At 46.2% G+C, this 12386-nt stretch overlaps 1 protein-coding gene across 1 annotated transcript in view; it reads left to right on the top strand.

Annotated features, from left to right (window-relative positions):
* The first annotated feature begins 9199 nt into the window (after positions 1-9199).
* Positions 9200-12386, top strand: part of ttll10 (tubulin tyrosine ligase-like family, member 10) — a 62883-nt gene continuing 59696 nt past the window's right edge. Inside the window, exon 1 of the mRNA XM_057828383.1 lies at positions 9200-9392. Within this exon, the coding sequence (XP_057684366.1) occupies positions 9332-9392 (61 nt within the window). The 5' untranslated portion in view covers positions 9200-9331. The remainder of the gene's footprint in view (positions 9393-12386) is intronic.

Here is a 12386-nt window from a genome sequence, read left to right on the forward strand (position 1 = left end):
ACAGTGGCACGATAAGACTGTCATTAGACAATCCTAATTATGACATGACACTGTCATGAGAAGAAAAAAAAAAAAAACCTAAAATTTTACCTATTAAAATAGACATGCTTACAGTCCGGCCCAGCGGCCAAATGCAGCCCGTTGACAGATTTCATCTAGCCCTTGTCCTAAAATTAATAACGTCTTGCCCACACACAGACTTAATAAATTGGTCAGCAGTACTGCTACCAGCATATGAAGTAGCTTACACACTAAATGCTGCCCCTCATTTACCCACTAAAAGGCAGCAGCACTCTAAGCAACATTACCCCATGTGACTCTTTACTCCCAATTTTCTAAAATGGCGACAATCAACTGTGACGGCCGACGCTTCAAGGATAGGTGAAAATTGGACTATTTCTTCTCTAAAATACGCAACAACTGTGTCTGCCTCATTTGCAAAGAGACAGTCACTGCTTTCAATAGCTGAATGTGAGGCGATATTACCAAACAAGACACGCTGAGATGTACGACAAGATTACAGGGTAAATACGTAGCAATAAATTGAAGCAACTTGAAGCTAGTTTAATTTCACAGCAGCAGTATTTAGCAAGAGCCCGAGATTCAAAAGAGTACGCCACAAAGGCTAGTTGCGAGATTGTTGAAATTATTAATTTTAAAAAATAATAAAGCAAATGTGACACACAGAATGGCTTGCTAAAGTTTGCTTAAATATATTGTTCTACGTAAAGGACGTCAGCCAAGGTCGGCCCCCCACATTTTTACCACACCAAATCTGGCCCCCTTTGCAAAAAGTTTGGACACCCCTGTATTAAACCAAATAAATCAACAAATAAGCCGCACTAGACTTTAAGCCGCAGGATTCAAAATGAAGGAAAAAAGTAGTGGTTTATAGTACGAAAATTACAGTATTTGTTTACAAAATGACAGCTCAGTGCCTCCCTTGTGTAAACGGAAGTGTTTTTCAGCATAAATCCGAGTTGGAGGGAATTGAAAGCCGGTGACTGTGCAGGGTGTGATTGGTTTGCCATGGTGATGGTGACGTCTAATGGTGGAGATGGAAACAACGATTTATGTACCATCAATCCCATTTTTCACTTGCTTTTGATACAATTCATTGGCTATTCGCGTAAAAAATCTAAACTCGTTCTTACTTTGGCCAACACACACCCTCCCAGGGTTTGACGACCATGCGAGGCACTCTCCGAATTTAGCTGGACATACAGAAAAGCCGAACAGACAAGATTCTTGCAGATTACAGTGCTACAAGATACAACACAAGAGCCAAGAAAGCATGTTTATTTCCAACAGAAAACACCAGCCTGTACACGCCAGAGCAACTTTGTACACGGTAGCCAGCTACTGTTATTTGCATAGGGAAATCCAAGTGCACCATTTGGTCACTCCGCACCACACTATTCACTTTCTCATTTTGTCGACATTGAACAACTTGTTTTCCATGCCCCTCAAAACAACATGTGCAATGGATGTTACAAGAAGTGCAGAAAGACCTTCTGTGTTTGAGGGCCCTCCCCTGAACAGAGGCGCTTATATTTGCCTCTCATGCAAATAGCATCTGACAATGTGCAGCACAGATGAGTCCGTTCAGAACAGGACCAAAATTGTTATCTCGCACAAAGGTGAAAGTTTTAACCGTCAGATTAAAGAGCAGCGCTTTTATAGTATCTCATAAATTCCGCACAATGCATTGCTAACAATACAGCGACAATATAATATGGGAATGTGAGAACTTCCTTATATTTTACTGTTTAAAAACAACACCAACAATTCAAAGCAAACATACAGAAACAACTTATTGGCTGTGTCGGGGGGCTCCCCCTCTCCTTTCTCCTGCTATAGCTTTATGTCTCGGCTGATGGGGCCTGGCCTGCAGGAGCCTGCCTCATCCTCACGCACTCTTTACTTACCTCATTGTTAATATCAGACCTTGCAGGCACTTACATTTTCATTCAGGGTCTTCGAGGGGACCAAAACGGACGGTACGGTTCATGACCAGCTCCTTAGGTTTTAATGTATCATACGTCCGACAGGTAGATGATTGGTGAGCACATTCGCCACAAAGTTCCAAGATAAAGGGTTGAATCACGGGCTCCGGCCTTCTTGTGTGGAATTTACATGTATAGATTTTCATGCATAGATTTTTTCCAAAGTATTCTGTTTGTCTCCCACATCCCAAAAACATCCATGGTAGGCTGATTGAACATTCCTTCAGCCTGTGATGTGAACACAGCCAAGCTTTTATCAAGACACATTCAGACAGATATAGAACTTTGCGAGGTGGACTCCAACAAGTTTTATATTTAACAGGGGTGGGGATATCTTGGTCACACACAGATTATCAAGATCAAGAGCTCCCTTTACCTGTAAACTCTGCTAGTGCTTCATACAAGCCCACAAGAACCTGTCAGTTCTTAAAAGATACATGAGGAAGCTTGCTGATTGTCCTGAAAGATTTGTCAGCTTCACCTCTGCTCTTACCTCCATTACATCAAATCTCCAGTCAATATCATTGTGCCATGTTGTCTAGTTCAAACACTTCAGGATCTTTTTGTAGACGTAGGTGTATGTAAAGTGGGGCAAATAAGTATTTAGTCAACCACCAATTGTGCAAGTTCTCCTACTTGAAAAGATTAGAGAGGCCTGTAATTGTCAACATGGGTAAACCTCAACCATGGGAGACAGAATGTGGAAAAAAAAACAGAAAATCACATTGTTTGATTTTTAAAGAATTTATTTCCAAATTAGAGTGGAAAATAAGTATTTGGTCACCTACAAACAAGCAAGGTTTCTGGCTGTCAAAGAGGTCTAACTTCTTCTAGCGAGGTCTAACGAGGTCTCACAAGGCTCCACTCGTTACCTGTGTTAATGGCACCTGTTTTAACTCATTATCGGTATAAAAGACACCTGTCCACAATCTCAGTCAGTCACACTCCAAACTCCACTCTGGCCAAGACCAAAAAGCTGTCGAAGGACACCAGGGACAAAATTGTAGACCTGCACCAGGCTGGGAAGACTGAATCTGCAATAGGTAAAACGCTTGGTGTAAAGAAATCAACTGTGGGAGCAATTAGTAGAAAATGGAAGACATACAAGACCACTGATAATCTCCCTCGATCTGGGGCTCCATGCGGGATCTCACCCCGTGGCGTCAAAATGATAACAAGAACGGTGAGCAAAAATCCCAGAACCACATGGGGGGACCTAGTGAATGACCTACAGAGAGCTTGGACCACAGTAACAAAGGCTACTATCAGTAACACAATGCGCTGCCAGGGACTCAAATCCTGCACTGCCAGACGTGCCCCCCTGCTAAAGCCAGTACACGTCTAGGCCCGTCTGCGGTTCGCTAGAGAGCATTTGGATGATCCAGAAGAGGACTGGGAGAATGTGTTATGGTCAGATGAAACCAAAATTTAACTTTTTAGTAGAAACACAGGTTCTTGTGTTTGGAGGAGAAAGAATACTGAATTGCATCCGAAGAACACCATACCCACTGTGAAGCATGGGGGTGGAAACATCATGCTTTGGGGCTGTTTTTCTGCAAAGGGACCAGGACGACTGATCTGTGTAAAGGAAAGAATGAATGGGGCCATGTATCGAGAGATTTTGAGTGAAAATCTTCTTCCATCAGCAAGGGCATTGAAGATTAGACGTGGCTGGGTCTTTTAGCATGACAATGATCCCAAACACACAGCCAGGGCAACAAAGGAGTGGCTTCGTAAGAAGCATTTCAAGGTCCTGGAGTGGCCTAGCCAATCTCCAGATCTCAACCCCATAGAAAATCTGTGGAGGGAGTTGAAAGTCCGTGTTGCCTAACGACAGCCCCAAAACATCCCTGCTCTAGAGGAGATCTGCATGGAGGAATGGGCCAAAATACCAGCAACAGAGTATGAAAAGCTTCTGAAGAGTTACAGAAAACGTTTGGCCTCCGTTATTGCCAACAAAGGGTACATAACAAAGTATTGAGATGAACTTTTGGTATTGACCAAATACTTATTTTCCACCATGATTTGCAAATAAATTCTTTAAAAATCAAACAATGTGATTTTCAGTTTTTTCCCCCACATTATGTCTTTCATGGTTGAGGTTTAGCCATGTTGACAATTACAGGCCTCTCTAATATTTTCAAGTGGGAAAACTTGCATAATTCGTGGTTGACTAAATACTTATTTGCCCCACTGTACATTGGTGTGGTCTCTGTCTGCATATCCGACATCCCCAAAGCAACGTGCACATAAATGGGCAAAGGCCTTGTGTATTAGACCAGGGGTCCCCATCTGCCGGGCCGCGGACCGGTACTGGTCCGTGGCGCATTTGCTACCGGGCCGCACAGAAATAATAATTTAATAACGATGACATTCTGGTTGAATTAACCCTGTGCCCCTGCTTAACACACCAATATCTCTGTCTACTCTAGATATAATACTACGGGATGGATTAAAATGTCGTCATAGAAATCCATTGATTGGACAGCTAGTTGTACATCTTGTTTGTGTATATAATATATCTATGTGAGCTTGTCCTTCCCATGGGCTCACCACCTGTGGGAGGGGCCAAAGGGGTCGGGTGCGTAGAGAGTTGGGCTGCAGCCAAAGGCGGGGGCCTTGGCGGTCCAACCCCCAGCTGCAGAAGCTAACTCTTGGGACATGGAATGTCACCTCTCTGGCAGGGAAGGAGCCTGAGCTGGTAGGTGAGGCAAAGAAGTTCCGACTAGATATAGTCGGACTCTCCTCCACACACAGCTTGGGTTCTCGTACCAGTCCTCTCGAGAGGGGTTGGACTCTCTTCCATTCTGGAGTTGCCCACGGTGAGAGGCGCCGAGCAGGTGTGGGCATACTTATTGCCCCCCGGCTTGGTGCCTGTACGTTGGGGTTTACCCCCGTAGACGAGAGGGTAGCCTCCCTCCGCCTTCGGGTGGGGGGACGGGTTCTGACTGTTGTTTGCGCTTATGCACCGAACAGCAGCTCAGAATACCCACCCTTTTTGGAGTCCTTGGAGGGTGTGCTGGAGAGCGCCCCCTCTGGGAACTCCCTCGTTCTACTGGGGGACTTCAACGCTCACGTGGGCAATGACAGTGAGACCTGGAGGGGCGTGATTGGGAGGAACGGCCCCCCCGATCAGAACCCGAGTGGTGTTCTGTTATTGGACTTCTGTGCTCGTCACGGTTTGTCCATAACAAACACCATGTTCAAACATAGGGGTGTCCACATGTGCACTTGGCACCAGGACACCCTAGGCCGCAGTTCAATGATCGACTTTGTAATCGTGTCATCGGACTTGCGGCCACATGTTTTGGACACTCGGGTGAAGAGAGGGGCGGAGCTGTCAACTGATCACCACCTGGTGGTGTGTTGGCTCCGATGGTGGGGGAAGTTGCTGGCCAGACCTGGCAGGCCAAAACCTATTGTGAGGGTCTGCTGGGAACGTCTGGCAGAATCCCCTGTCAGAAAGAGTTTCAACACCCACCTCCGGCAGAACTTCTCCCTTGTCCCGGGGGAGGTGAGGGACATTGAGTCCGAGTGGGCCATGTTCCGCACCTCCATTGTTGAGGCAGCCGATCGGAGCTGTGGCCGTAAGGTGGTTGGTGCCTGTCGTGGCGGCAATCCCCGAACCCGCTGGTGGACACCAGCGGTAAGGGATGCCGTCAAGCTGAAGAAGGAGGACTATCAGGCCTTTTTGGCCAGTGGGACTCCGGAGGCAGCTGACAGGTACCGGCTGGCCAAGCGGACTGCGGCTTCGGCGGTCGCCGAGGCAAAAACTCGGACATGGGAGGAGTTCGGCGAGGCCATGGAAAACGACTTCCGGACAGCTTCGAGGAAATTCTGGTCCACCATCCGGCGTCTGAGGAGAGGAAAGCAGTGCACCATTAACACTGTGTATAGTGAAGATGGTGTACTGCTGACCTCGACTCGGGACGTCGTGAGTAGGTGGGGAGAATACTTCGAAGCCCTCCTCAATTCCACCGACACGCCTTCCTTTGAGGGAGCATAGTCTGGGGACTCTGAGGTGGGCTCTTCGATCTCTGGGGTTGAAGTCACTGAGGCGGTTGGTAAGCTCCTCGGTGGCAAGGCCCCAGGGGTAGATGAGATCCGCCCGGAGTTCCTAAAGGCTCTGGATGTTGTGGGGCTGTCATGGCTGACACGCCTCTACAACATTGCGTGGACATCGGGGACAGTGCCTCTGGATTGGCAGACCGGGGTGGTGGTCCCCCTTTTTAAAAAGGGGGACCGGAGGGTGTGTTCCAATTATAGAGGGATCACACTCCTCAGCCTCCCCGGTAAAGTCTATTCAGGGGTGCTGGAGAGGAGGATCCGTCGGGAAGTCGAATCTCGGATTCAGGAGGAGCAGTGTGGTTTTCGTCCCGGCCGTGGAACAGTGGACCAGCTCTACACCCTCGGCAGGGTCCTCGAGGGTGCATGGGAGTTCGCCCAACCAGTCCACATGTGTTTTGTGGATTTGGAGAAGGCGTTCGACCGTGTGCCTAGGGGAGTCCTGTGGAGGGTGCTCCGGGAGTACGGGGTGCCGAGCCCCCTGGTAAGGGCTGTTCGGTCCCTGTACGACCGGTGTCAGAGTCTGGTCCGCATTGCCGGCAGTAAGTCGAATTCGTTCCCAGTGAGGATTGGACTCCGCCAAGGCTGCCCTTTGTCACCAATTCTGTTCATAATTTTTATGGACAGAATTTCTAGGCGCAGCCGAAGCGTTGAGGGTGTCCGGTTTGGTGGCCTCAGCATTGCATCTCTGCTTTTTGCAGATGATGTGGTGCTGTTGGCTTCATCAAGCCGTGACCTCCAACTCTCACTGGGGCGGTTCGCGGCCGAGTGTGAAGCGGTTGGGATGAAGATCAGCACCTCCAAATCCGAGACCATGGTCCTCAGCCGGAAAAGGGTGGAGTGCCCTCTCCGGGTCGGGGATGAGATCCTGCCCCAAGTGGAGGAGTTCAAGTATCTTGGGGTCTTGTTCACGAGTGAGGGTAGGAGGGAGCGGGAGATTGACAGGCGGATCGGTGCAGCGTCTGCAGTGATGCGGACTCTGCACCGGTCCGTTGTGGTGAAGAAGGAGCTGAGCCAAAAGGCGAAGCTCTCGATTTACCGGTCGATCTACGTTCCTACCCTCACCTATGGTCACGAGCTGTGGGTCGTGACCGAAAGAACAAGATCCCGGATACAAGCGGCCGAAATGAGTTTCCTCCGCAGGGTGTCCGGGCTCTCCCTTAGAGATAGGGTGAGAAGCTCGGTCATCCGGGAGAGGCTTGGTGTCGAGCCGCTACTCCTCCGCGTTGAGAGGAGCCAGTTGAGGTGGCTCGGGCATTTGGTTCGGATGCCTCCCGGACGCCTCCCTGGAGAGGTGTTCCGGGCATGTCCCACCGGCAGGAGGCCCCGGGGTCGACCCAGGACACGCTGGAGAGACTATGTCGCTCGGCTGGCCTGGGAACGCCTTGGAATCCCGCCGGAGGAGCAGGCTGAAGTGGCTGGGGAGAGGGAAGTCTGGGCTTCCCTGCTAAAGCTGCTGCCCCCGCGACCCGACCCCGGACTAAGCGGAAGATAATGGATGGATGGATGGAGCTTGTCCTCGATAATAACGTATTGCTAGGCCTCGGGCGCAGCACATTTGTTCTCGGAAATAATTAGCCCCCACACGAGCGAAGATGGCTGAAAAACAGACGTCTTTGGAGATATTTTTACGGCGAAAAGGGCACCTGACGAGCCTACAACCTCGAAGACCCACGAACTGCAAAGGAGTGGATCCCTGACCCGTTTGTGAATAAACCGAGTGATTCGAGCATGCCTGTGCAACAGGAAAATCAACTTGTAGAGATCGCAAATGACGGCGACCTTATTAAGCGTACATTTGAGACAACAACTCTACCGAGGTTCTGGATTAAACTCATTCTGGAATATCCTGAGATCGCTACAAGAGCATTGAAAACCTTGCTACAATTTCCAACATTGTATCTTTGTGAAGCGGCCTTCTGTTTAACGACAAGGCAAAGTTGTTAATGGTGAGAGCGGTGTGCAGTTGTGTGCAGCTTACATGGCAGGATGTATCTGAGGAGAACTTTTCTACAAGTCCTTCCATTATCAAACATAAGTTAATGTTCCTTTCTTTCAAGAAAATTTGTAGTACTTACTTTGGAATCGCTGCATTTGCGCATTTTGCAGCTATGTTTAACGTTACGCGCATGCGCAGAACCGCATCGTTGCAATTTTTGATGGGTTGCAAAATTTGTCAGAACACCGGTCCGTGAAAAAAAGACCCAAATAACACCGGTCCGTGGTGCAAAAAAGGTTGGGGACCCCTGTATTAGACAGCTGTCTTCTTTGCAGACAAAAAGTCTGAAAAGTGGTGACCTCCTCCTTTTATCTGTTCACCCGATATAGTTCTTCGTGGCTTTGCCACCGTGCCATTCAGGACTGTGGCCTGAGGCTACTGCTAGTAGCTTATCATGCTTCCATTCCACCCACCTGATTGTTTGTACAAAGAAAGTGACCAATTATGGAATTAAATCCAAACAACATGAGCTGTGGAACAGAAAAACCCACTGAATTGTTCAAGTTGATTGTCTTGGTAAAGGAAGAATTAATTCACTGCAATTGTTGGAAAGATTTGAATACGATTGTGTAAGTGTTCCTATTGGAGCGGCCCGTGAGTGTGTCTGGTTTAGATTAAGATTAGATAAGATTCCAACAACAGAAACCCCTTCTTTGGCTTTAAAGTGTTAAAATGTTAGTTCATTTAAATTGCTGTGGGAAAAGACAAACAAAAAATTGAATGGCTAGATTTTTGTTGTTGTTGTTTCCGGCCCCAAAGTTGCACTTAAACACATCCACTCCTAACTAAACCTCCCATGCACCTAATGCCCTCCATTGAAGCCCATACTTTAGATGAAAGCTATAAATAGTAAAATCGGAAGAAGAATGGGGAGTGTCAGTGGTGCGATAACCCAGGCGGAGTGTCCGAGCACCTCCCATTCACGGAGGGTAATTGGAAAGATCCAAGGCCCGCTCATCTTGAGCTCCTAGTGTGTGTTGCTGGTGAGTGTGTGTTTAACCTGTGTGTAAGGAGGCTGAGGCCTAGCGCTGTACCAGGCAAAGGTTTCCACCAAACTCTTCTTGCATAACTCAGTCACTGATAACGCCGGCGCATTCCTCTCAATACACATCACAGCTGCCAACATCTTTGCCGCGTTGTTCTTTTTTTCCCTCTTGCTGCTTAAATTATAATACAGTATATCTCATAGCTCATTGCGTGCACTGCAAGGACTAAGTTGCCAATTGAAGTGGAAAGAGGAGAAAGGAATCATTTTTGAAGGATGCCTTCCAATTGTCTAGAAGAAATTTGGGTGATTTTCAAAGGCGGATGTTCAACACAAGGTAGGTCATCTGAGGTGAATGCTCAGTGATACTCCATTGAATTGGACGTCATTATGGAAATGGAGAGATGGTCATTTGGCTTGTTTGTTATCGTAAATTGAATGGTACAGCACTAGATGGATGTGGGGCAGCACCGTAGGTGAGTGGTTTGTGCATCCATTTCATGCATCTGAGGTGCAGGGTTAGAATCCCTTTGTTGGCCTTCCTGTGTGGATTCTTCATGTTCTCGCTTTGATGGCTTGAGTAATCTCTTTAGAAACTCTGCCTTTCATAGATTTTTGAACCTACTGAGTGTTTCTTTTTCGTATGAACAGTATATTAGTATGTGCATGAATGGGCACATGAGAGACATTTGTGCACATTTGGAGTGGCCACTTTATGAAGTTCAGTTCCTTTACACGCATCAGTTTACACGCAGACATGCCACATCAAATACAGTATGATGGATGCAGTGGCATGGTGCACCTGCAATTCAACACACTGAAGTTTCAAAATATGAGAATTGGCAGATGTTTTGTGCGTTGTGATTAAAAACTGGGTTTAATATAAAATTTAGATGCCTGGATTGACTCGGGTGGTGGCTCAGGGGCTCTTCGTTTCCATTGTGGAGGCCTGGATTCAAGTTGCGCTTGTGGGTTGCGTCAAGAAGGGCATCTGGCGTAAAAAGTTGTGTGCCAAGTCTATCATGCAAATCGTCTGTTTCGCTGTGGCGAGCCCCTTAGTGTAAAGTTGAAAAGGATGGATAGATGAATTGATGGATATAGATGGGTAGAATTACCCACTCTGGCTCAGAATTGTCCTCAGTGGTTGCAAATGGCTTTTTTTTTATGTGCTGTGATTGGCTGATGACCAGTCCAGTGTGTATTTTTCCTTCCGCCCAAAGTCAACAGGGATATTATACCTCACGCAGCTAGAAAATAAAAGTATAGTTGCATGGATAGATGCATTGTTTGGCATGGTCCCAAAGGAACAACATGTGAATGAGTTTGCTGAACCTGAGCTGTGTTAACTGTTTTAACCTCTCTGCATGGCTGACTTCCAGGATGTTGATTCAGAACCTATTTAACTGCAACTGCCTTCCTCACTGATCAAAGATTATGCTTGGTAAACATGCAGCTATTTGCAATGGCCTGGCAATAAACCATCAGCTATGGACAAGCTGGTGTGTACACTCAATCCTGTGATGTCAAGTGTTACCTGTTCCCTCAACACTTCCTTTTGCATCAGCCCGAGCGACAACCTGTATCCATGGCTGCCGCGCTCCTATCAGCCCACTTGGGATAGTGCCCCATCTACCTGCATCAGTTCCATTGGCTGGACTGCCGGAGACAGCCGTCTGGAGACTGCCATGTTGACAGAGCTCAGACAAACCCAAAAGGGCGTGTTGCGTTGTAAAGGTTTGGCCGAGCTTGGAGAAGTCTGGCAGCTGCCTGCGTTAATGTGTAGCTCTCACAGGGACATCTTTGTGAAACAAAAAGGCTCTAACTATGTTTCTGCTATGGACTTTGGTTTCTACCTGATTCATGCAAGAAACAAAAAAAAATGCAATAGGCTTATCATATACTCTTGACTGCTGTCAATTCAGGAGGATTCTCTCGGTGTCATCATTACGTTGCCCTTCGCTACGCTCTCTGATAATAAAAGTATGTCATTGTGCCTTGTGACAACACCGATAATAAACAGCCTTAAAGGGATCCACGGATAGAAAAACTTGTAGTTCTTAAAAGATCAACGTTATTATGAGTTAAATAACTATAATTTGATATTGAAACACATGTTTTCGTTTTCATACAATTTGTAAAATTAGTTTAGGTCACCATTGTTGTCGATGTCGAAGGGCGGTGACCTCACATGGTTACGCTGCCGGGCTTCCAGAGTATGACTCTAGCGACATAAACATGTCATCTGTTCAACCTTTTCAATGTTGATATTTCACAAAACGAGCAGCAAAAGAAAAATGAACAGGAAAGACGGGATGAGAGGAGACCAGAGTAGGAAAAAAAAAGTGGTTCTGCCAAAATGTGCAACACTGGTGAAACATCTACAAGAGGCGAGTTTGACAACCAAAGTACTAACGTGTTCTTTATGCTTAATTTGTATGGATACATACAGACAGAAGATACTAAAGATGCCTTAAGAAAATACTTAAATGTAGTAATATCAAATTAGAGTGGTGTAAATATGCCAGGTGACTAATGTGGGCTACAGATCAACAATCCGCTTTTAAGCTACCACAAAAAAACACAATGCTTAAAAGTATGAGAGGGAAACACATGCAAAAAGTATTTTGAGGCAATGAAAAGGTAAAAAAAGACTCAATAAAAACACAAATAGTAAGTATTCGCCGCTTTTAACCGATGAGCAGATGTGTTTGAAGTCTCGCTGCGTAGAAGGAATTGCAGTAACCCGGTAATATTCATCGAATGACAGTGACAATCTACGTCATCACCCCAAGCGTATATTGCGCGCTTAAAACATGGCGCCCTCCGTAGGTCAAAACATGTACTAAATATAGATTTTTAAATCGATAGCAATATTTTATGTTTTTCTAATTACGTATTTTATTAAAATAGAACAATTGTTGCTTATATTTCTACAAGTCTTTAAGTCCGAGGTTCCCTTTAATGTGAAAGATGGTTTCTCAAAGTATTAAAGTATACAAATTACGTAGATCTCTAATAATGGAAAAAATAATGTTTAAACTAAAAAGAATGACTCCGCTCACGAGTGCAGCCATTTTGTAATGGCATTTATACCCATGCACATACAGTAAACTGTTGTTTAATAGAGATTTACCTTTGCAGTATTTCTTCCATTAGGTTCTAGAACGAGACATGCGTTGTGACGATTGCCCACCAGGGTTCTTTTGAGATAAGTGACACAAACGTTTCTGCCATTGAGCAGTGTCACATAGAGCAGTCAAATGCTATTCAGTCAGGATTTTACTTTGGGTTCAGCAGTATAAAAACACTCAAAAGTAACTAGGATTCACAG

The sequence above is a fragment of the Corythoichthys intestinalis genome, chromosome 2 (assembly GCF_030265065.1).
Source record: "Corythoichthys intestinalis isolate RoL2023-P3 chromosome 2, ASM3026506v1, whole genome shotgun sequence".
Lineage (NCBI taxonomy): Eukaryota > Metazoa > Chordata > Actinopteri > Syngnathiformes > Syngnathidae > Corythoichthys > Corythoichthys intestinalis.